This window comes from Callospermophilus lateralis, chromosome 2 (genome assembly GCF_048772815.1).
Source record: "Callospermophilus lateralis isolate mCalLat2 chromosome 2, mCalLat2.hap1, whole genome shotgun sequence".
Lineage (NCBI taxonomy): Eukaryota > Metazoa > Chordata > Mammalia > Rodentia > Sciuridae > Callospermophilus > Callospermophilus lateralis.
Window position 1 is genome coordinate 201,253,916 of NC_135306.1, and position 24,238 is coordinate 201,278,153.

General features: G+C 51.0%; 1 protein-coding gene across 1 annotated transcript in view; it reads left to right on the forward strand.

Annotated features, from left to right (window-relative positions):
* The first annotated feature begins 8,000 nt into the window (after positions 1-8,000).
* Positions 8,001-24,238, forward strand: part of Fads2 (fatty acid desaturase 2) — a 30,259-nt gene continuing 14,021 nt past the window's right edge. Inside the window, exons 1-5 of the mRNA XM_076847321.2 lie at positions 8,001-8,401; positions 15,148-15,258; positions 17,251-17,448; positions 17,576-17,677; positions 22,014-22,139. Of these exons, the coding sequence (XP_076703436.1) occupies positions 8,195-8,401; positions 15,148-15,258; positions 17,251-17,448; positions 17,576-17,677; positions 22,014-22,139 (744 nt within the window). The 5' untranslated portion in view covers positions 8,001-8,194. The remainder of the gene's footprint in view (positions 8,402-15,147; positions 15,259-17,250; positions 17,449-17,575; positions 17,678-22,013; positions 22,140-24,238) is intronic.

Genomic DNA, 24,238 nt, shown 5'->3' on the forward strand with positions numbered 1-24,238 from the left:
GATTCATTTTTATTCACATTTTATGAAATATGAAAGTGTCAATCAAGTGACGAATTGGAAATTCTTTAAAAAAGGCTGTTCCTTTCCTGCTGACAAGCTTGAGAAGCACAGTACAGAGGAAGTTTTGCCCACCCCCTACTTTCTGCATGGAGCCCAGGAGCTCTCTGACCTCAAGATGAACAAAAACAACAAAATAGCATGTAGTTGGCTGAACTCACTGGTGGTCAGAATCCAAAGGTCTCTCTTTTATCCCTGGGCACACACAACCCCAAAATCATCTGAGCGTGGTTTCTGGGTCACTATCTGACTCACAGCACCATGTTCTGGGAGGAATGAATGAGTCCCTAAACCCATGCATGTGCAAAGAGCGGCTGCATGTGCTTTGGCCGTGGTTGCTTGTCCACTCATACAGTTGAAGAGCAGCTGAGGATCTTAACCATCATCTATTTGCTCCCCTGAGTTGTACAGCTGGGGACTCTGAGATCCCAGAGGGTGATGGCTTGTTTCTTTTCCCATCCTTAGTGTCTAGGAGGTACTTGTCACACAGTGTCTATTGGGGTCCCATCTGTGGGCTATGGAGAAAAAGGGTTTATCACGGGGGTCAGAAGTGCATTTCAGCTTAGCTAAACCGACACACCACAATGCCCCTAGCTGCTGAATAACGGAAGGAGGCTGCAAGGCTGGAATGTGAATAGAGTCTCACAACCCAGGGGTGCGACTCTGCACCACACACACAGAGGGCCTGGAAGCTCAGCCCAGCCTCAGGGGCCATGAGGCAGGACACCCCATGGCTCTGGTGAGTCCTTAGCTCAGCCTTCTTTCCCCAGGGTAGATTTCCACAGATGGTTAACCAGAGTCCAGAATGTGACCCACACCAAGGAGTCAATGCTGAGTTAGGCTTAACCTCCTCCCCGAAGGAATTACAGGTTGGATGGTGGAGGAGATGTGGAAAATCATCCCGATGCAATAGACAGAAGTACCATGGGACCTAGAGGAGGGAACTTCTGACTTTGCCACAGCCGAGGAACCTCTCCAGTGGGTCTTTAGGTTGAGTAGGAGTTGCAGGCAGGGAAGGTGGGGAGAGGGGGGTTGAAAGCCAGGAGGACTCAGAGGTCACAGCCATGCTTGAGAAACGGGCATTTCCACATGGTTGGACGGTAACGATCAGAGGAGAAAAAAGGGTTAGGACTAAGTGAGGGCAGCAGAGTGGCGGGCACAGAACTCTGGGAAGGAAGATGCAGGACAGCATCTTGGGCAGGGCGAGCGGACATCCACCGGAGACATTCAGAGGAGGACTTGACCTTGTTCACCTGTGGGGCATGAGAGGGTTCAGGTTTGACTGGGGGGCTTAGAGCAATGGCAGACAAAAGAGGAAGCCTCTCTTGTGCCCACACCCAATGTCACAGCCCAGGGGCCCAGTGCTAAGGGATGCTGCTCAGGTGGGCCTGGGGACAGGTCACCTGGGGTCTGACAAGCTGGGTAGAAATTGATGACCGCTGCATTTGAGGGATCCCTTTTATATTTTAGCCAGAACTTTTATGTATTTTCATGGAGAGGGTGGCTTTGGATGCCTAGGCCATACTATTCTTGTGTTTTCATCAGCCTCTTAACTTCGGGACACGCCAACCTATTCTTAAAAAACAGAAAGCCTCTCAGATTTCCTAACTGCTGTGTGACTTTGAACAAGGCCATCTCTGGGTCTCAGTTTCCCTGTCTTAAAAGTAAAGCCAGGTAATCGCCAGGCTGCCCTCCATGACCCGGGTGAATTCTGGCTTTGCCTTGGCTGTGTGCCCCGTGGGCTCCTGTGCCCATGTCCCCACACCAGTGGTCACAGTCTTTCTCCTCTGCTTCAGCTCTGCCCCTGGGCTTCCTTTTTCTTGGGGGTCCTTCCTCTGCCCCTTATGAGGATGCCTGTCCCCCCTCACAGCAGGCTTGGAGGGGGAACCACAGAAACACAGCAGCCACTTTTCTACCCAGCTCTGCAAATTCCTCGAGGTCCCTTGGGGAAAGAGCCCTAGAATAGAAACCAAAATTTGTGAACTCTAGTCCTGACTCTGCAACCACCCAGCTTCATGAGACTAGTTTCAAGTCTGGTCAAATCAGATGATTGGATTAGATACTAAATTGCCTCCAGATCCAGCATATTAGCTCCATGTAAAGTTTATGTCCATATCTAGATGTATCCGTGTTATTTCATTTGCATCTATAACAATTTAAAAAGTGATTTTCTATCCGTTACACCATGATTGTCACAACAGCCCTTGGAGGCAGGCAAAATGTGTGGGTACCTCTTGTTTATCTCTTGTGGGAAAACTGATCAACAAAAGGTCATGAGTTGCCTGAGGTAATGCTATTGGGAAAGAGATCGTATTGTGGAATTAGACCTGAATGTCAAATCCAAGTTTTACCAATTACTTGAGCATCAATTACTTTTCCCAACTGTAAAAATGAGGATGATAGTTTTTTTGGTGCTTTTCCTCCTTTAGCTGGGACAGGGCTTGGGCACCAGTGTTGACCCTGCTGCTTAGCCAACCAAAGACTGGACATGAGGCCTGGAGATTACTTGGCTAATGCCCAGTGAGTCCCTACTTCAATCTAACTTAAGCCTCCTAACCCTACATGTCTGAGAAGATATTCAAAGCTCCAGAAGCATCGTGCTCAAGTGCATATGTACATTTTGTCATGTTGGGGCAGGTCTTGCCACCTGTATTTGCCTTGGCTGCTGCCAGTAAGGCAGCCCTGACCTTTGAGTCAGAAAACGTTTGAGTTACAATTTCTAGTCTTTGCTCTACCGTTCATTTACAATGTTGGCCTTGGTCAAGTTCATCATCCTTGCTGGACCTTAGCCATCCTGTCGGTAAAACAAGGTATTTCCAGTTCTTAAAACTATGATATTATGAAATGTACAAATGCACTTGAACTTGGTTAACTTGAAAGCAGGCTCTAAGGTCTCCAGTGCAACTCTTCCTCCTGGCAGAGGGCCGCTTGATCCATTGACATTACCTCAGTTGTTTATGCTGTGTGACATTAATAGGAACTAAAAAAATATCTATTGCATGAACGAATGGGTGAGATTAGGTTTAACCACCTACCTGCTGTCACCCAGCAATTTGCAATTTGATGGAAAGGATGTGGGCCATGGATCAGAAAAATCCCACCAATGCTTATAAACATGGGACCTCTTGCAACTGTATCATCTCCCCGAGCCCTCTTGTCATCATTGGCAAAATAAGGCTGTTATGAGGTCTAAAATAGACAATGGGTTTAAAGCATGTAACACAGCAGTGCATGATCAATGCTCAAGAACTGTTAATTATCAGTACTGATAGCTGAAGAAACAAACATTGGTGGCAATACCAAAGCCCTGCCATTACTGATACAATAGCAATGACAGCAGCAATAATAATAAGTCCCTTGAAGTGGGTAGATGGATTAATTTGTAGACTACAAAGTGTTTTTAGTTTTCATCATAATTGCCTGATTTTATCTTCAAAATTATTCGAGGTAGGTTTGCTCCTATTTTACAGATGAGGACCCTGAGGCTCAGAAAAACCAAAGGACCTGGTCAAGAAAGATCACAAAGCCAACAGGAGCCAGAGCTTGGATAATTTGGGCCTTCTAATAACAATGGCCTGTGGTCCAGTACCCTTCAAAGGGACCTAAAGGGACATACAAAGCACTCAATGACCTTGTCTGATGTGAGAATCAAAGACTGGACACAACCCACGCAGCCTGGGCTCTCTGAGTAGTGTAGCTTGGTCATTCATTGCCCATTCTTACAGTTGTTTCCCGCGAGATAAACTAAGCTTTTAAAGATATGACATATCGGTTCTGTTGGTTCTCCACTTCAGGGCCCAAGAACACTTCTCTAATTTTGGCTTCATGGTCTGAACTACGATGGGATATTCCTACCATGATTTTACATAAAAATAAGGCTATTTCTCCCCACATGACATTTTTTTTTTTTTTTTTTTTTTTGGTGCCTTCTGCATTAGAACTACAGGCAAGCCTATGTCTTCAGGGAAAACTCATTTATTCCTTCCTTCCTTCTTTCCTTCCTTCCTTCTTTCCTTCCTTCCTTCTAAGGATAGAACCCAGAAGCGCTCTACCCATGAGTCACACGACCAGCCCCCAGGGAGCACTTCAGCCCCACTTAATTCACTAGGTAATGAGGGACGAAGAGAAGTTTGGAGTCAAGGAAAGTCACGGTGAGATCTGGGCTCAGTGCGGCAATGGCTGGTTGTTGAGAAGTCTTATCCAGGGCAGTAACAGAGACAAAGGAATAAGGCGGGGGGGGGGCAGAATAAAACCCTCTGGAGGTAGACTCTGCTGAACACCATAATCTTTTTGTAAGAGTGGGATCCTGGAAAAGTAAAGATATTCTGGAATTCTGACACTGCATGGCTGGAGGGACAGTGGTGCTATTCATGGACATGGAGAAGTTCAAAGGCAGGGCTGGATTTGGGAAGAAGACAAGTTTGATTTTGTACCTGAAATAGGGTGAATCAGACATGGGTAGACCCCCAAAACACATGAGGCTGGGCTGCTCCCTTGCCTCTGGGTTTGAATTGGGAGGGGGACCTCAGCTTTGCAGCCCAGGGAAGGAGTGGAAGTGTGGTCAGGCCCTGGGAAAGAGATGGCATTGCAAATGTAGACTTGGATGCAGACTGGTCCCTGAACAAGGAAATGGGAGAAACCAGGTCATGGGGAGGAAGGATGAGAACTTCTGTCTATTGAATGATCGCTCTGTACTGGACATTATGCAGTGGTTTTGTACATTATTTGAAAGATCTTTGTGCACTTAAATGGAAAAACCAATGGGAGGGATTGCTATTATTATGTTTTGCTATAGTTTGGATTGTAAGTGTACCCCAAATGTCCATGTGTCAAAGGCTTGGTCCCCAGCATGTGCTTTTGAGAGGCAATGGAACCCTGAAGAGGTGGGACCTAGAAAGAGGTCCCTAGGGGCATGCCCTCAAGGGGGACAGCGAGACCCCAGCCCCTCTCCTTTCTTTCTTTCCATTCTCAGCCATGAGGTAGACGGTTTTGCCTGCCACACGTTTCCACATGATGTGCCATCACAGGCCCAGAGAGTTAAAGCCTCTGAAACTGTGAGCCAAAATAAACCTATTTAAAAAATAAGTTGATCGTCTCAGGTGTTTGTTATCATAACAGAAAGCTGACTGACACACTAGGAGAACTGGAGTAGATTGGGGCCGGGGTGTGGCTCAGTGGTAGACGGCTGCCTAATACGGGCAAAGCCCTGGATTCCATCCCTAGCACTGAAAAAAAAATGGTAGAAATGGAGAAATTGTAATGAACTGAGAAGTGAATGGAAGACAGAGTCTGCATTCATGAAATGTGACAGTGGGTGGACCTTGAGGGCTTTGGAAAGATGCAACAGGAAGATATCTTAAAGGTTAGAAGCAATGTGGCCATATTTATCACCCAATGAAAGGAAGAGACAGAAGAGGCCAGAATGAAGGTTCTGCTGATTTGCCTCCAAGGTGCTCTTGGTCTCCACTGTGTTCCCTCTGCAAATGAGCCCCAGTTGCAAAATGACTAGGGTATGATTCACTTTCACTCTCTCTTTCATGACCCTTACCAGGCTCCCATCAGTGCCTCCTTGTGAGGGCAATCCCCCCATTTAGCAGGGATTGTGGGTGGGGGCTCCATTCCTGGAGGCCCTCTCTCCCCTCGTATGCCCCACTCTGCCTGATCTGTTCACCCTCTTGGCTGGCTGAGGGGACCTGGGCTCCATGCCATGCAAGTTGGTACCTTTTGTCACTGATAAAGATGAAAGATCATAATGAAATCCTGGCAGCACCCACGGGAGGCTGCAGTCTTTGGTGCTCCTGGGGGAGCAGGGGGCCGATTCTGGAGGACAGGAGGAAGCCACGGGAATTCCCCCCTCTCTGAGATCACCCCTTTTCCTAAGTGACTCTGGGTGGGTTGGCTGAGCACACACTCTCACCAGCTCATCCAAGCAGGCAGAGTATTCGATAAGAGAGGAACAGGAAGACGGCAGAGGGTGCCAGGTGCTTCTGGTGGGAGATTGGTCTCCTGAAGTCCCCTTAGTCCAGGCCTCCCTTCCTCCATCCTAAGCTAAATTTGCTGCTCCCCTGGCTTCTCCCCACTTCCCATCCCAGCCCCAACCTGCCTCAGAAGTCTCTTTTTCCACATCACAGATCTGATCGGGGCACACTTGTGCTGGGTGAATTTTCAAAGCTCTGCACTGGCTCCACCACGAAGTCCTCCATCCTGTCCTTATGGAGGCCCAAGAGGCTCCCCCAACCTGAAACCTGCCCGGAGCCGGCCTTGCTGCAGCCGTCCTGTTCATTCATTCGTTCCTGCCTTTTCCCCGCACTCTGGCTAGTGCCCAGCTGGCACCTGCTCCCAGGAACCCCAGCTTTCCCCAACTTTCCAAGGCTCACCCGGGAGACCTCCCTTTCAGATATCGCTCCCTCTCCTGAGCTCCACAGCCCTTTAGAACTTTTTCATTGAAGTTATTTCTGTATTGTGCTAATACTCTTTTGAAAAAATCCTCTTCTCGGTTCCATTTCAATAAAACTTTAACAGACCTAAAAGTCACTGTACCCCCTGGATGACTTGCTTCGTTCTCTCTTATCTTGTGGGGAAGCTCTAAGGCAGAGGTCTAGCCCTCTTCAGGTCTGGGGTTTGTGGAGTGAATGACAGGGCTCAGGACTGATACCAGTATGGAATGATGAGGCCCTGGAGGTCCTATAGGTCTGGCACTACGAGAGTGACATGAAAGGGATCCTGCCCGGTCCCCCCTCCCCAAGTCTGCCCAAGTCACCCCTGCATCAGGTGGTGTTCCCTTCACTGAAGTCATTAGGAGCTAGGCAGAATGAACTATGTCCTCTCTGTGGTCTCCGGGAGTGACTGGGCCACTTGCTGATTCCCAAATCTTCTGCACCTCCCCCTGTTCATCCTTATTTTCTACTGGTTTCCTCATCCTTCCAGGCCCACTTCCCCAGGAATCTGGGCCAGCCCTGTTAGGGCACTGACGTTAAACAGCATCTGGGGACCTGCAGGACTGCAGGCTGAGACTTCCCGGAGTCTGAACACCACCACTATCTGATCAATTATATATGGTCCTGTATTGTTTCACAACAAGGCTGTGAGCTTGAATCCTGGGAAAGAGCCGCGACCTATCCGACTTGGAATTTCACCTCCTTTCTGGCATTGGCTCTTAGCACAAGGAACAGAACAGAAATCCCCCAATTTCTCCTCCCAAGACTGTCTGATTAAAAGGTTCAAAGCCTGCAAACAGATCCGGACCGGCTCCTTTCCCCAGAGAGGCTGCCGGGGAGGTGCCACACAATGTGGATCGCTCAGACAATGTGAGACACCGGAGTCTCCAGTGGGCCAGGGAAGGGCGTTACCTAGCCAAGCCAGTCCTGGAGTGGACCTCACCAACTCGGTGTCCTGGCCTGCTCGCCAGCTTAAGAGCCTGCTGGCGTGGGCGGCGGCTGAACCCTCTTTGTGCGGGCATCAGGTGCAAACCCCCGAAGCGCCTGGCGTGCGCGCACGCGCCCCGGAGCTCGGCCAAGCCCAGTCGCCGCCCCCGGTCTGCCCCTCTGGGATCTCCTCCGGGCCCTAGGGCTGCATCTAGGGGAGGGAGGAGGTCGGACACGTAGCGGGCCTCGCCGCAGGGCTCGACTCCACGCGGGCGGGCGGGGGAGCCGGGGACCCACCGCTCCAGCCCGCTGGCCTTCGAAAGATCCTCCTGGGCCAATGGCAGGCGGGGCGACGATCCCTGATTGGTGCAGGCGCTCTGCTGATCACTGTGGAAACCCGGGCGGCGGGGAACGCGGGAGGATGCGGAGCCCCGGGCGGGGGGAGCTGGAGGGGCGGGAGGAGGAGGCGTCGAGGCCGTGAGCTACCCGGGAGTTTTTACTGGAGGCAAAAGTCGTAGCGGGCGGGCTGAGGGTGGGGCGGAGGAAGGGGACCACTTGGGGGCACCGGGAAATCGGGATACACCGGAGGAAGGCAGGGATACTTGCAAGGCGAGGAGGAGCGAAGGCGAGGGGAGGGGTCGCGGTGGGAGGAGGAGTAGGAGAAGACAAAAGCCGAAAGCGAGGAGGGTGCGGGCCAGGAGGGAAAGGTCGGTGCAGCCAGCCGCCGGCTCCCGGAAACCGCGGCGCACGAAGCATCCCGGTGGGCAGGCAGCATGGGGAAGGGGGGGAACCAGGGCGAGGGGGCCACCGAGCGCGAGGCGCCGATGCCCACCTTCAGCTGGGAGGAGATTCAGAAGCACAACCAGCGCACCGACAAGTGGCTCGTGGTCGACCGCAAGGTCTACAACGTCACCAAATGGTCCACGCGGCACCCGGGGGGCCACCGGGTCATCGCGCACTACGCGGGAGAAGATGCTACGGTAAGAGTCTGGGGGCTCCAGCTTCCCTTCACTGCCACCGGCGGGATCGGGAGCCCGGGGTTACTGGGCGCCAAACAGACCTCAGGCTCTGAATCGAGCTCGGGACGTCCAGGAGGGAAGGAAAGTGAATCCCCTGCGCTCATCCCACTTCCAGAATCGACCTCCTCTGGGCCTACTGGGCCGACGTGGGGTGGGGGTCGGATTTCGCACCCCAGGGGGTAGCGCCGCCGTGGAGGTCCCAGAGGTGGGTAACTGTGCACAGCTGCCGCGCGGGCTGCGACCCACGCGTCCACCCCTTCCGCGGGCTCAGCCTGAGCCGGGCACTCTCCAAAGGGGGCGCTCCTCGGGGCTTTCGCGCTCCCAGCTCGGAAGATGGCCACCCTTGGACGCCGCGGAAAGGAGCGGGAGAGCGGGCAGCCCTGTGTGGGACTCAGCGCGCGTCCTGCACTCTCTAGCAAAACTAGGGGGCGGAGAAGGGAAGCTCGTCCCTGGCGCGAGCTCGCTGCTGCTTGGATTCTGGTCTGAGAAGGTTCGCAATGGCTGCCCGGGAGAGGCAGCCTAGTAGCTCAGGTTCCCACGCTCCCAAGGATTATCTGGACCCACCTCAAAGGCCGGTCTTCTGGGACACCCGGATGGAGAACTGGTGGAAGGAGAACGGGCTGGAGTCTGCAAAGCCCAGGTAGAGAGGATGCCTGGAACCGGAATTTAGAAACAGTAGGCAGGCTTGGCAACAGGTCCCTCTGCATCCGAGGTTACTCTCGGACGTTCAACTCAATGGCCCTCTGTTTTTAAATCCTACCAGGAATTCACTTCCCTCATCTTGCACTGTCAAAGATAATGGGCTCTGGGACCTCTCCAGAGCCAGGGCTGCCTCTCCTGCCCTCACCACGTGTGTGGCTCCGCAATTAGGCAGCAATCCCACTCCGGCAGCCCCCAGTCTGAAGTCCTGGCCTTAAAGTTCGACAGGAGCCCCAGAGACTCAGAGCGGGGAGTGGGAGACAAGGATTGGCTCACCCTTGGTGGTGAGCCAGAGCAGAGAAAAAGGTGGACTGGGCTAAAGAAACTGGGGCAAGGTGAATAGGGGAGAGGCAGAAAGAAAGGAGGGATAACCTTGACCCTGCTCATTCCCCCTGGAGGTCTAGGATGCTGACCTGTTTGTGATCTTTTGCTGTTCAAGTGGGATACTCCTAATTCTTGACTCTCCCCACTTTCATATCGTGGAGACCAGGTGGACTGGTGGCTTTGGTGAGCAGGGCTCAGTTCTTTTCAAGATTGAGAAGAGGCCACCCATATCCATATAGCCTACAGTTTTTGTCCCCACCTTGTTTGACCTGCTCACTACAATGCTTAAGCCCAGGAGGGCTGATGATGCTAATCAGAATTCAGATGGGTATAAACTTTTCACAGACTTTCAGTACTAGTTCAATTGGACTTTTCTGCAATCTGGTGAGGAGCTTTGGTGAAGCAATTCCTAGGTAAAAGATCTCCTACCTCCTGGTTGGGGTCTTTCCACTATTCTCTGTTGCTGGACTTGTGCTAGCCTGTTCATGACTCCATAGGTAAGTTGTAGAAGATCCCTGCCCTACCAGGCTCTCACCAAAGAGTTTCCTAGAAGGAAAAGTCAAGCATGATATATTTGGTCTTAATATTCTGTTTTTGTCTAATAATCATTTTCTTATGTGGAAGCTCAATCTGTCCATTGCCTTGAACTTCATAGTTTAAGCCATCAGAGTTATTCCATCCTTATTCTGGATGTTATCAGTGTTTTCCTGACCTTTACAATGAGTTTCCTCCAAGAAACTGTGCTCACATCCATCCTGTTCAGTACTGGAATGCCTTATTCTTCTATGCCCCTTCGCTATCTCACAAGTTGGAGGTAAAAATATAACACTTTCTTTATTTCTGATTTTGCCCCAGAGCTTTCTGTATAAATTTCATTGATGGTAAATCTGGCAACACGGATGTGACTTGCCTGTTGTCGGAAAGCTAGGCCGGGAGTCAGATTAGGCTGCAGACAGTCTGAAATGGGAGAAAGAAGATGTGATCACTGGAGTGGTATCATGCTACTGAGCCCCCTGTCCTCATAGGTAAGATACACCTGTACCTACTCCAATGAAATATTCGAGGCAAAGTAAGCCCTACACCATGCAACATGATGTTATCAGACAAATGACAAAAAAAAAAAAAAGAGAGAGAGAGAGAATTAGGAAACCACTAGAATGTAAAGTATGCAAAGAGGAACTTGGAAGAAAAAATGTTAATTTATGCTAGCTATTTTGTTGTAGCAAAACATAAAGACAACCCCTGTCCATGAAGCTTACTGCTTTCCACATTGAGACTTCTCAGGCATGGACTACTACTGAGGATGTAATTGAATAGTGATAGAGTGAACAACTGGATTCTTTTGGCAGTTTGAATTTTTTTTTTTTTTTAACTTTCTGAGACCAAGTTTAAAAAAGGCCCTGAGCAGCAGGGGAATATGGGAAGGGAAAAGGTAGGAGCAGTCTGTGGGACTCAAGAGAGCTTTGTCCAGCCTGTTAAGCAAGTGGCTTTGTCCCTTGGGGCACAGACTTCTTCCTGAGAACACAGGAAATGACAGAGTATTTGTGGATCTGGCAAAGTTTTGGGAGGAACGGAGCAGCAGACAGATGGGTATCCCCTTAGTACCTTGCTCTGAGCCACCCACAGTCCAGTGACATCTTAACAAGGGGCTTGGAAGAGAAGCCATAAGTTAAAGAAGCCATTCGGGGCACAATCTAGATGTCAGTAGGGGATTTTTCTGTTTCTACAGAAAAGAAGACTGCTAAGAGCCATAGCCAAGTAAAAATGATGCATGGCATTTTTGGTTGTAAGGTGACGCCAGCAAGCCATTGAGATGGTATGATTATGTTAAGATCTACATTCAAATGGATATTAGACCCCTGCTGTCCACTTGGCCTGGAGAGTTCCCATTGGTTGGGGAAGTGCAGTAGGAGGGAATTCCGGAGGAGGGATCTTCTGTTGGTGTGGGTTGGCATATTTCCCCGGGAGCATACAGGGCATTGGCGGGAGTTTCAAAAATAAAATTTGTTCCTGTTTGAGTGGCTCTTGATTTTTGTGCCCAGCCAGACTGCGGCAGAAGACGTCAGAAGTTAGGTACCTACCTCTTCCCCCAAAGGAGGGAGCAGTTGTCCTTAGGATTTTCCTGCAGAATTTAGACCTTGGCTGTGCTTATAATAAAAAGTCACTTAGCCAGGTACTGTGGTGCATACCTGTAGTCTCAGCTGCTGGGGAGGCTGAGGCAGGAAGATTGCTCGAGCCCAGGAGTTGGAGGCCAACCTGGTCAATATAGCAAGCTCCTATATCTTAAAAAAAAAAAGAAAGAAAAAAAAGACAAAGTCACTTAATTCTTGCAACTTCATAAAGTGCATTCATATGTGTTATCTTATTTAATCCTTAGATCAGCCATGTAGATATTTCTCATTATTAAGGTTAGGAAACCTTGTTCAAGCATCAGTGCTTAAATCCGAAACTCGGGATCTTCTGAATCGTGTGGGCTTACTCCCCCTCTTCCTCTTTCATTTCCTATTTCTGCCTCTCTGATCTCTTCCCGCTACTCCCTGGAGTTTCTCCTGTCTTTGCCATGCTGTGGGCGCCAAGAACCCTCACCATTGTGCATCAAAAGTGTGTCTGCTTTTCCTTGCAGTCCCCATCCCTACAGAACGTCCTCCACTGGGGACTTTTCATCAAACATTCATTGAGAAGCTCCATGACTCTGAGCTGGGCCCTGGCAGGAAGATGAATAATTCACAGTGACCTGCATCTACTGGATTTGCTTCCCTCATCTCTCTCAATCTTGCTTGACTCTGGACTGTCAGCCTCTAGGCACTAATCTTGTCCCTCCCCAGCTGGCCTTGTCCCTTTTCCTGCCTTGTCTGGCTCTAAAATCGAGGGAAGGCCAGAGGAGGCCAGAGGTACGCTCCAGCTTCCCCCTTGCTCCTGTGCTGATCTTGAGAAAAGGCAGCCATTGAAGAGACACGGGCCACGTGGTGGACAGGCAGGAGGGGCGTGGTATTCAGGGGAGAGAGCCTGGGTGTGAGTCCTGGCCTTCCGTGTTCCTAGCCTGGGGGCAGCTTTGTCTCCGAGATCTAGGGGGCATTGAATTGCCTGCTTCCTGCTGGCTGCAGCTCAGTGGGAGGCCTCCTGCCCAGGCCCAGCATCCCTTCTCTTTACTGGAGTCCCGGGTTCTCTTGCTAGAAGGGCTTTGGCTTCTCTCCCTGTCAGAACAGGATAGAACCTGGTTCCAATTCTTGTTCCAAAATCAACGTTTGGGTTGGCTCTGTCTTGCCGTGTACCGTGGCCTACCTTGCAATAAATATGACATCCCTGTCCCAAAGCGCTGTTGGGACACTCCTGGAAGTGTGTGAGGCACATTTATGGCAACTTAAATGGGGAGACAGAAAAAACGATTAACTCTCAGGGAGGTGAAAACTTGCTTTGATTGAGGTCTTTGTATGAACAGAGGAAACATCTAGAGTAAACGTAGCTAGTTGAAGCTCTGATCAGCTAATCCCTGCAAAGTGACCATGGACAAGTGGCTTCACCAACCTGGGAGTCCTTTCTCCTCTCTAATCGAGGACCTGCCTCCCAGAGTTAGGTAAAGAGTAGTGGCTTATGATGCAGGCCACTCGCGTGGCTCAGTGACGAGCCTCTGCCACCTCGGCACATGCAGCTAGACCAACCACCAAGGTGTGGGTGTAGGAGATGGAGGAGAACACTGGTGTTCCAGAAGTATACGCAGGGCTGTGCAAAGCAGTAGATGAAGACACTCAGAACAGGTCTGCAGGGTGGAACCCCTTCAAGTCCTTGTGAAACCAGGTACACAGGTACGGCCACCGAAGCCACGTCTGGCCCTTGGGAAAGGCTGCGGTGAACACACTTGCAAGGTATTGGACTTTACCTTTCCGTGAAGGCTGAGAGGAATCATTTAGTTATCAGACACTGAAGTTGTTCCTGGGCACCGTACGGAGGACTTCCTGTTTGTTTCTCAAAGGCCGTGGTTTGATGTGAGAGGGACACATGAAGGGGCCCTGACTCTGGCGGCTCCAGCTGGGCCCTTCCCAGGGCCTTGCTTGCTTGGCAGAGACCTCTGAGCCCGGGGCAGGCAGAGCGGATCAGGGCTGGGTCCTGGGCCTCCTCACTTCCTCCCCTGGAGGCCCCTAGAGTAGCTCCTCTGTTGTCTCAGAACATTCACCTGTCCTGACCCTTGGATCTGATCCATACCTTTCCCTTCAGCAAGGGGGGGCCCAGGCCCAGTTTTCCTCTGCATAAAGTGTTGCTCTGTATGTCTGCTCTAAACCAGGCAAAGACGGGATGTAGGGGTACAGTGAGGAAGCCGGAGGGGACTGACAGTCGCTGTGGGGAGAGTTTTATGAGTTGCCAGCATTTCCCACCTTCTCTCCCCTCACTACTTTTTTTAACTTGGAAATTTTCTGAACATACAGCCATATTGAAAGAGCAGGTGAGCACCTTTTATCCTCTCCGCCCACAGCCGCTAGTTGTGACACCTGGCCACATTTGCTTTCTCCTTATACGCAGACCATTTTTCTTTTGAAAATAAGTCGCATCCCTGTGGTGTGTCTGCACCCCTAAATTCTTCAGCACCCTCTCCTGAGGGTGAGGAGATGCTTCATCATGATTGCACTCCCGGGTCCCTTCCAAGCAAATGAATAGCCATTCCTGGATAGGATCAAATAGCCAATCCATATGTATAACCCTGAAGAGAGTCTTGTAAAACTTGTATTTTTCCTGCATACAGGAGTCTTTCAAGCTAAGGCATTGCAGTTTGTATGTCTTTTTAGTTTCTTTTCATCTAGACCATTCTCCCACAAACCCATGTTTCCACCCGCCATATTGATTTTTCTCTTGGTTTCCCATGGTGCTGTTAGGCTTCTCCTTCAGTCCTGGTGACCTCTCCATTCTAGGGACTAGTTTGATGTGGGGTAAAGGTTGTGCCACTGGAACATCCTCTTGTTCAGCCCTGGGGGCTCCTGGTGCCCACTCATCTCTATTTTAATGAGATAATTTATTTAATATGTATAGAAAAAGTCGGAAGGAAAAATGCTTAAATTATTAGCAATGGTGGCCACTTTCTTGATGGTTTTCTCTTTATTCTTCTGTACACTTTCTGACTTTCCCCAAACTAAGCATTTTTTCCTTCATCCTTAGGAGAGATTCAAATGCGTAACATGATAGTGGTATTAGGGAAAATTTGGGAAGTAAGGAAAATAAAGTGAGGCACAACACCCCTCCCTTAACACTTTGAATTTAGCTCTCCCAAGACTCTTGTCAGAAGTCTTTTTACCCAGTTCTCTGTTTACTTTTTGTTTACTGTGATGGCCTAAGCATGTTTTCCATGTTGTAGTTGTCTTTGGTCTTGTTCTTTTCATTGATATTTGTGGGTGTGTGGGTGAGGAGCTCCCCAGGGTGGTGGGTATCATGATTTGCACACTGTGTGAGGCACCCAGCTCAGGAGTAGGCCCAACCCCTGTGGGCGCACCTCCCGGGATGCGCACTCAAACCCTTGGCCAGCTCAGCAGGCCCCGTATCAACACAGCCCTAGGATTGCTCCTGGTTGAGGGATCTGTCTGGGGGATGAGACTGGAGAGAGCTCTTGAGGCCAGATGGTGGACGCCCTGCTTGGTGTGGGCCAGAAAAGCAGGCAGGGGGCTGGGGCTCCTCCTCACCTTTATTCCTCTGTTCCCCAGGATGCCTTCAATGCCTTCCACCCTGACCTGGACTTTGTCCGCAAGTTCCTGAAGCCCCTGCTGATTGGCGAGTTGGCCCCAGAGGAGCCCAGCCTGGATCGTGGCAAGAGCGTGAGTAGGACTTCAAACCAGAGCAGGGCTGGGGGTCCTGGGGAGGCTCCCTCGCTCTAGGGCCACAATGTCAGGGCTGGGGGCAGCGGAGCCTTTGGTCCAGTCCTGGAGGAGCCTCCATGGAGCACCCGGGGTCACAGTGGACCTCAGAGCTCCCACCGACAGCCAGGGACTGGCAATAGCTAGTGGCATCCTCCTCTCCCAGCTCACCTTATTTTCCTCCTCCTCCTTTCCTTCCTGGATTTGACAATCTAGGAATAAATGTAGGATCTGATATATTAAAGAGCATATCAGACAGTGACAAGTGTGGCCGCTTTGGAGTCAGTGGTCACTTTGGGAGAGTGACCATCATCTGCTCATTCGTTGTTCATCTTCTCTGGATCAGATGCCCTGCTGGTTGCTGGGCTTCAGCGAGGGCGGAGTGTGGAGAAACACCTGGGCCTCGTGGGGCCGCCCTGCTCAATGGCGAAGGGGCCCGCGAGCCAGACCCTGCGTAGATGATGGAGCCATGTGCTTCTGAGTTTCTGCACAGTCTCCTGCTCCGTGCCTGAGCTGGGCCCCACCCTGGAGTGGTTCATAATTAGCCTCCATCTCTGTGGCCTAAGCACAGCCACGCTGGACACAGGCTTCCAAAAACCCAGGCTCTTGACTGGTCCCCTGCCACTGCGTCTGGCCCTCCCGAACAGTTGCAGACCGTCCTGTGTGTCCTGCAGAGGCCAGTCCCTTTCCCAACCTGTGTCCCTCTCCTCTCACCTTTGCCACCAGGGCATACAGGAGATCGCCTCCACCCCTTGTCCTGGCTGACCCGGTCATCTCCTCTCCTCCACCTGGCCCTCCCCGGTTCCAGCCGTCCCCTCCGCTGCGTCCTAAGCTCCTTCCTTCCGGCCTGGCTTCTCCAGCTCCGCCCGCCTCTCCCCTTTCTGCTACTTAGCTTTGACAGCCGCTCTTCAGATTCTGCACCTGTCCCCCAGGTGTCACCCCGGTTCCTGCACAGTCCCCTCCCCCACACCCACCCAGCCATTCTTCCATGCTTCGCTCTCTGCCCCCTGCTGCTTCGCTCTGCGTTGACCCAGGGCCATTCAGGACTCCGCCTCAACCCCTGGCTCCCTGTGCCTGGCGCTCACCTGTCCTCCCCTGTGCCCCAGGCCCTCCATGGGCAGGGACCAGCCTGACTTGTTTATGTTCCCCACTTCACTCCCTTCACTTCTCCAGAGTGGCGCAGAGTGGCGGGTGGTGGATACATACAAGCTTTCCTTTTTAAAGTGTTGCCTAATATGCTTAACATAGAACTTCACCGTACTTAAGTGCACAGTTCAGCGGCATCAGTTTCTCTCACTGTTGCTCAACCACCCCACCATCCAGCTCTGGAACTTGTTTATTGTTTCAAACTGAAACCCATGTTCATGAAACACCAGCTCCTCATTCCCCACGTCCTTTGGCCCCTGGAAGCCACCGTCAACAGTCTGCTCTAGGCATTTGACCACTCCACAGACCCCGCCTAAGAGGGAACATACAGTATCTGTCCTCCTGTGACAGGGACTGGCCTATTTCACTTAGCACAATGTCTTCAAGTTTCCTCCGTATTGTAGCATGTGTCAGAAATATCCTTTTTAAGGCTGAATACTATTCCATTGAATGTATAGGCTGCATTTGGGTCAGCCCTTCGTCCACCTCTGGACATTTGGGTTGCTTCCACCTTCAACTATCCTGAAAAACCTGCTGAGAACATTGAGATATAAGATGCAGCTTTTGAGTCTAATTCTTTGTCACTTACTGCTGTGGCAGTACATAGTCCCCAGGCCTGTGCCACACACGCAGCAGGCATGTGGCAATGTCAGCTGTTGCAGTATGTGGTGGTCCAGCTCCTGCAGGATTTAGGATGGTGGATTGTCCCCTCTTGCCACAGCTTCTGAAGGGTGTCCTGGGTTCCAAACATCGGTCCTCTCGGATGGGCAGGCAGCCCGTTCCTTTCTCTGTGTTCTTGGTCAATAGGCTCAGATCACTGAGGACTTCCGGAACCTGAAGAAGACTGCTGAGGACATGAACCTGTTCAAGACCAACCACCTATTCTTCTTCCTCCTCCTGGCCCACATCATCGCCATGGAGAGCATCGCCTGGTTCACTGTCTTTTACTTCGGCAATGGCTGGATTTCTACCCTCGTCACAGCCTTTGTCCTTGCTACCTCTCAGGTGAGGCATGACACCCTCACCCGTCTCTGGAAGTCCTGCCCGCTCTACCCACTGGCTCCCCCACCTCGCAGAGGTCTGGTGCCCGTTGGCTGATTCTGTGACGGCCTCTGTGGCCCTCTGTCCCCAGGCCCAAGCTGGATGGCTGCAACATGATTATGGCCACCTTTCTGTCTACAAGAAGTCCAAGTGGAACCACATCGTCCACAAGTTCGTCATCGGCCACTTAAAGGTAAACTATCCATCAGCAGTTGTCACCGCACATCTCACTTTGCTGACACCAGGACCTCCGGGGTCAGTGCTCCAGGACCGCTCAGGAACAAGGCAGGCCCTCCCAGTGTCTTCTGCTGGGAAGGACCGTATGGCCACACGCACACGCTGGTCCTTGTTCCCCCAGAGCATGACTTGGTACCAAGCCATACCTGCAAAACCACGTTGTTTGTTTTTCTTTCTTCATTTTGAGACAGGGTATCGCAAGTTGCCCAGGCTCAGTGACTTCCTGAGTCATTGGGATCATAGGCAGGTGCCACCGCGCCTGGCACATGTTCTGATTATAAAAACAGACACCCCCCTTTCTTGTCTCCTGGCTCCGTTGGTCATATTGTTTGTGCTTCTTAACTGTTCGTCTGGGGCCGGTGAAGAAGCCCTCTCCCCTGGTGACTGGCTGGGCTTCCTCTCACTGTGGAGGAGAGCCATTTCACATTGTGTCCCTGTTCTTATCCTCTGGCTCCGGGAAGTGCAGAGCAACATCTGGAAGGGCCATCATCCTGACCCTCTGCCTTTGGTTGGTTCCGTCTGCACTGCTGACCCTCTTACCTTCCCTTGAACCACTTTGTATGTGAGTCCTTTCTCTTAAACCTCTCAAATGCTCTTTGGAAACATGTGGGGTACAAAAGGAAGACAGGCATGCCCCTTAACTTCTGATGGAGTTTGGAAGAACTCAACATGTACGTAGCACCTGTAACTCACCTACTCATGGCTGAGCTGTCGGGTGCTGGTTGTTTATTCTTGTGATCGGTGGCTCACTGCCACCCCCAGCCTCCAGAGAGCCCTGCAGTGCCTACACCAGCCTGGGAAAAGATGGAAAGTCAAAGGAGGGTTTCTACTGACGGCTTATTTCATACCATGATAGAGTCAAAGCATCATAAGTCAAGCCTTTCTAAGTTGGGGACCATCGATACTGTGGTCATGGATAAGTCGTTAGATAAGGGACATCAAACTGTATGATGCCCAAATGAGCCAAAGATAAAAAAGTTGTTAAAAACCCAGGAAGTAAGGCACAGATGGCCCTGAAAGATTTGCCCACTATATACTGAGTGCCTGCCAAGGGCCAGAGCCCGGTCTCAGGCAAGCTGTGAGCCTCTTTGGTCTTGGGCACCCCTAGGTGAGGAGACAGACCCACCCAGAGAGGCATTACTGCTCAGCAAGTTTACTAAGATGAGCCACTTGCCAGTGACACCTTGTGCTGATCTGACAGGTGTTATCTCCCTGAGGCCTTATCATCCCCAACGCCAGCCCTGCCAGGCCTCCCCTAACAGTATCTAGCTGTTTCCTAAGAAAGGCTGGGTCCTGGAGACGCCATCCTGCCCGTGCTGGAGAGGGGGACCTGTGTCTAGGTTAAGCTGCTGCTCACATCTCCTGGGCTCTGGGCTTGCCAGCTGTAGATCAGCCAGAGGGTGACAAGCCCCGCGCTGGCCACCCATTCCCCGGCAAGCATTTGCCGGGCTCTGAGCCTGAAAGGTCTGAGAACCTGGACGGCTTCCAGAGCTTCAGGGGTGGAGGGAGAGGGTATGAATGCACAGCACTTTGTTTCATTTTGTGCTGTGTTCTGTCGGATAAAACCCTTCTCGGCACTGGAGAGTAACATTTCACTCCCGCCCCATGCGCTCCCCATGCTCGCCCCATGCCCTTGACAAAGATGGGCTGCGTGCTGTTTCTAGAATCTGGGCAGCAAAGGCCTTCCAGCCCCATGGCCTTGGTCCCTGAAGATTCCTGTAGCCCAGCTCTTTCATCAGACCGAAGGCCAGGGCAAGACCGAGCACTGGCCTCCATGTGGACCATTCACTAGGAAATCAGAATTCCGAGCTGACAGCATCAAGGTCCTTGGGCTCAGGGACTTGGACTGCAGTCGTGGCTTGCCAGCCCCTTCTGCCTGTGTCCGTGGTGCTGTGTGCAGAGCTGAGTCAGTGGTGTGGCCCACGGCTCACCCCGGGCCGCCCCAGACCCCGGAGGCTCCCAGCTTGTCTAAAATCTGGCGCTCCACTCCCTGGGGACGAGGGCTTTGTCTCTTGGCTCCCAGCTCTGTTCTCAGGGCCCAGCAGAGCAGCTGGCTCAGAGCAGGCAGCATTCGCTCTGAATTCTGAGGACGCTGGCAGGCTCCACAGTGTCCTGGAGGAGGGGTTCCTGAAGGATGAGTAGGACTTTGCTCGGGGAAGAGTGGAAGAGAATCCCACCGAGGAACAGCAGGAACAAGTGTTTTCATCACCTCGGAGCCCAGTTAGCACCTGCGCCCAGTGAGGGGCTAGCCGTGGCTGTCTCACTCTTGTCCCTCTGATTATCCACTTAACAAACATCTCTAGGTGGGTACGTTGGGTTTTTGCTTTGCTTTTGCAGCGCGGGGGGTAGAACCGAGGCCCTGAGGTGCTAGGCCAGCCAGTGCTCTGCCCAGCTGCACCCCAGGCCTGGGTTGGCATATTGTCCACAGCTTGCTCTCTTGTCACGTGGCCTTGCTCCTCAATGTCCTCGTGCCAGGGACTTTTCCACTCGCTTCTTCCCAGGAAGTTTGTTCCCTCTAGCTTCAGATGTGAATGTGTCATCTGATTCCTCAAACCTCTGGGCTTTTCCTCTCTGACATTCTGTTTTTTGCTCGGATGGGTTTTGAGGCTCGCCTGTCCACAGGGGCCTGAGGTCATTGCAAAGGCCACAGCTGTTTGTAGCCGTCCCCACCCATGGCTATGAGTGTCCAGACGTTGCATTTGTGCCAAAAACACCTCCCAAGTAAACTGTTTGCTTTTAGCAAATAGGGCCACTTTGCGGATGGCCGGACCCTAGCCCTAGCATTGATCTGGCCGTCACCATGCAGTTCTGATGCTCAAGGGTCAGCAAAGACTGATTTCTTCCACGGAGCAATGAACTTTGTTGAGGGACACACTTCAGCAGAATGCTTCAAGAGGTTGAGCCGGTGACGTAGCAGTCTGTGGCCTTGAAATAAACATCCTCACTGTGTGGGCTCCTTGTCTCATGGAATCCTAGCCTCGGTGCCAGAATCAGGGTGGCCCTTCCCTGACCCTGTTAACAACGATTTGTCAGCCCCCCTAGAGCCTGCTGACAGGTCAGGGACCTCAGGATCGCTCCAGCCCAGTCATGTGTGCGAGCCTCCAAGCACAAAGAAAACGTGTCTAAAGATATTATGCCTTCGCCCATTTAAAGTGTACAAATCAAGCCAGGTGTAGTGGTGCACACCTGTGATCCCAGCTCCTCAGAAGGCTGAGGCAAGAGGATCACAGGTTCAAAGCTGGCCTCAGCCACTTGGTGAGACCTTGTCTTAAAGTAAAAAATACAAAGGGCTGGAGATGCATGGCCTGGTCCGAGCTGTTTCACTCATAGATGAGAAATCAAGGCCCAGTGGTAGAGCGCCCCTGGGTTCCATCCCCAGTACTGCAAAAATAGTGTCCAAAGCAGCAAATATGTGTGTAGTATATTCATAGTTAATGGAACGATTATCACAGTCAATTTTAGAGCACCTTCTTTACCCCAAGAAGAAACCCTGCACCCCTTCACCATCACATCTCAATCTGCCGTCCCCTCCTCACCCCCCCACCCCAGGCCTGGGCAGCTGCTGATCTTTCAGTCTGTAGCTTTCATACCTGGAATGGGGGACTGCGGGTCCTTTGTGATTAACTCCGTTCACTTCACGTTTCCAGGTCCGTCCGTGTTGCGGTACATGTCAGTGCTTCATTCTTAAGGTCCGGCCAAACGATTCCACTGTGTAGCCACACGACATGTTATCTCTCCATTCTCCTGCAGATGGGCATTGGAGTCATTTCTTCTTTCTGGTTGTTTTCAAGAATGCTGCTGTGAACATTCACGCACAGGTTTTTCTACGGATCTGTTTTCGTTTCTCTTAACTGCACATCCAGGAGAGAAACTGCCGGGTCCCTGGTGGGGAACGGTTCTTACCGACTTGAGACCCTTCCCCCTTGTCAACGCTGGTGCCCAAAGGATGAGCCTGGGTGAGCGGGCGTGGCAGGCTCTGTGCCCAGCGTGGGCAGAGGCAGAAACCACCCCGCCCCTCACCCTGCGACCCAACAACAGCACGTTCCACCCACAGCACCGTCGTGTGAATGGCGAAGCTGAGGCTGGAGAGGGGACTTCCCTGCACTGGGGGCTGAGCGGCACTGGGGGCTCAGCCGTGGCAGGGCCTCGTTCTCTCAGGGGCCCAAGGCATCACCTCAAGTGGGATACGGAAGTCCCCCTGTGTGTCGCGGCCAGGAACTGTGCTGCAGAGCCCGTCGCAGGTGAGTTCTGCCTCTGGGCCGGATGGCTCACCCCAGCCCCTCTCTCCGCAGGGAGCCTCTGCCAAGTGGTGGAACCATCGCCACTTCCAGCACCACGCCAAGCCCAACATCTTCCACAAGGACCCAGATGTGAAGATGCTTCACGTGTTCGTCCTCGGTGAATGGCAGGCCCTTGAGGTATGTGACTCAGGGACAGCATTGACATAAGAGGTGTCATAGATGCGGAGAGAGTGATCCTGTAGGGTCGACATGCACACAGGAAACCGGCCTCTGATGCACTCGGAACACTTTCCTAGGCACCCAGATTATTCCACCTGGAGAGCATGAGGAGGGGCCTCCACAGGAATACCCCCATAGCAGTACCCCTTACCGTGTTAGCTGCCTCCCTTCCTCCCGTGGGGAATCCGTTTCAAGTTTAGCAGGAAGACAAGGTTCCGGGCTAAAGCTGGATCCCCCAGGGGCCAGCTCATAGCCCCCTGGGAGTCTCCCCTGTAGGAGGAACCTCAGCATGGCCTGGTCCGAGCCGTTTCACTCATAGATAAGAAATCGAGGCCCAGTGAGAGAATGGAATGTCTTCCGAGTCGCAGGGCTTACAGTTCAGTCTAGAGAAGTCTCAGATCCTGGCCACTAGGCCGTTTCCTTTCATTCAACCACATCATCTCATATAAATTTGTTCTCATTGGTTATACATGACAGTAGAATGCATTTTGACACATCATACATAGTGGAGTATAACTTCTCATTTGGTTATACGAGCTGTAGAGTTACACAGGTCATGTTGTCATATGTGCACGTCGGGTAATAATATCTGATTCCTTCTATCATTCCTATCCCCATACCCCCTCACCTCCCTTCAGTTCCCTCTGTGTAGTCCACATTACCTCTCTTCTCCTCCCCAACACCCTTATTGAGAATTAGCATCCAGATATCAGAGAAAGCATTTGGCCTTTGATTCATTGGGATTGGCTTATTTTGCATATTGTGATATTCTCCAGTTCCATCCATTTACTGGAAAATGCTGTAATTCCATTCTTCTCTAAGGCTGAGTAATATTCCATTGTGTATATCTACCACAGTTTCTTTATCATTCATCTGTTGAAGGGCTCCTAGGTGGGTTCCACAGTTTAGCTATTGTGAATTGGGTTGCTGTAAACATTGATGTAGCTGGGTCACTGTAGTAAGCTGACTTTAAGTCCTTTGGGTATAAACCTAGGAGTGGGATGACTGGGTCAAATGGTGGCCCATTCCAAGTTTTCTTAGGAATCTCCATGCTTTTTTCCATAGTGGATGCACAAATTTGCAGTCCCACTAGCGATGTATGAGTGCACCTTTCCCCCCACATCCTTGCCAACATTTATTGTTATTTGTATTCCTGATGATTTCCATTCTGACTGGAGTAAGATGGAATCTTGGTTAGTTTTGCATCTCTCTAATGGCTAGAAATGTTGAGCGTTTTTTCATGAATTTATTGATATTTCTTTTTTTTTTATTATTGGTTGTTCAAAACCTTACAAAGCTCTTGACATATCATATTTCATACATTAGCATACATTAGTTTCAAGTGAGTTATGAACTCCCATTTTTACCCCAAATACAGATTGCAGAATCACATCGTTGATTATATTTCTTATTCTGTGACATGTCTGTTCAGACTTTGCCTATGGATTGATTAGGTTATTTGTGGTTTTTTAGTGTTAAGTTTTTTGCGATCTTGATATATCCTGGGGAGTAGTGCTCTCCCTGATGTGTGTGTGTGTTAAGGGTTTTCTCCTATTCTGTAGGCTCTCTCTTCCCATTATTGATTGTTTCCTTTGCTGTGAAGAAGCTTTTTAGTTTGATCCCATCCCATTTATTGATTTTTGATTTTACTTCATGCACTTTAAGAGTTTTGTTAAGTCAGTCAGTTCCTAAGCTGACATGGTGGAGATTTCGGCCTGCTTTTTCTTCTATTAGGTGCAGCGTCTCTGGTCTAATTCTCCCAGGTCCTTGATCCACTTTGAGTTAAGTTTTTTGCAGGGTGAGAGATAGGGGTTTAATTTCATTTTGCTACATATGGATTTCCAGTTGTCCCAGTACCGTTTGTTGTGTAGGCTATCTTTTCTCCAGTGTGTTTTTGGTGCCTTGGTCTAGTGTGAGATAACTGTATTTATGTGGGTTTGTCTCTGTGTCTTCTGTATCATTGGTCTACGTGTCTGTTTTGGTGCCAACACCAAGCCGTTTATGTTACTATGGCTCTGTACACCATCTCATTTTTATTATGAGTTCATGTTTATACA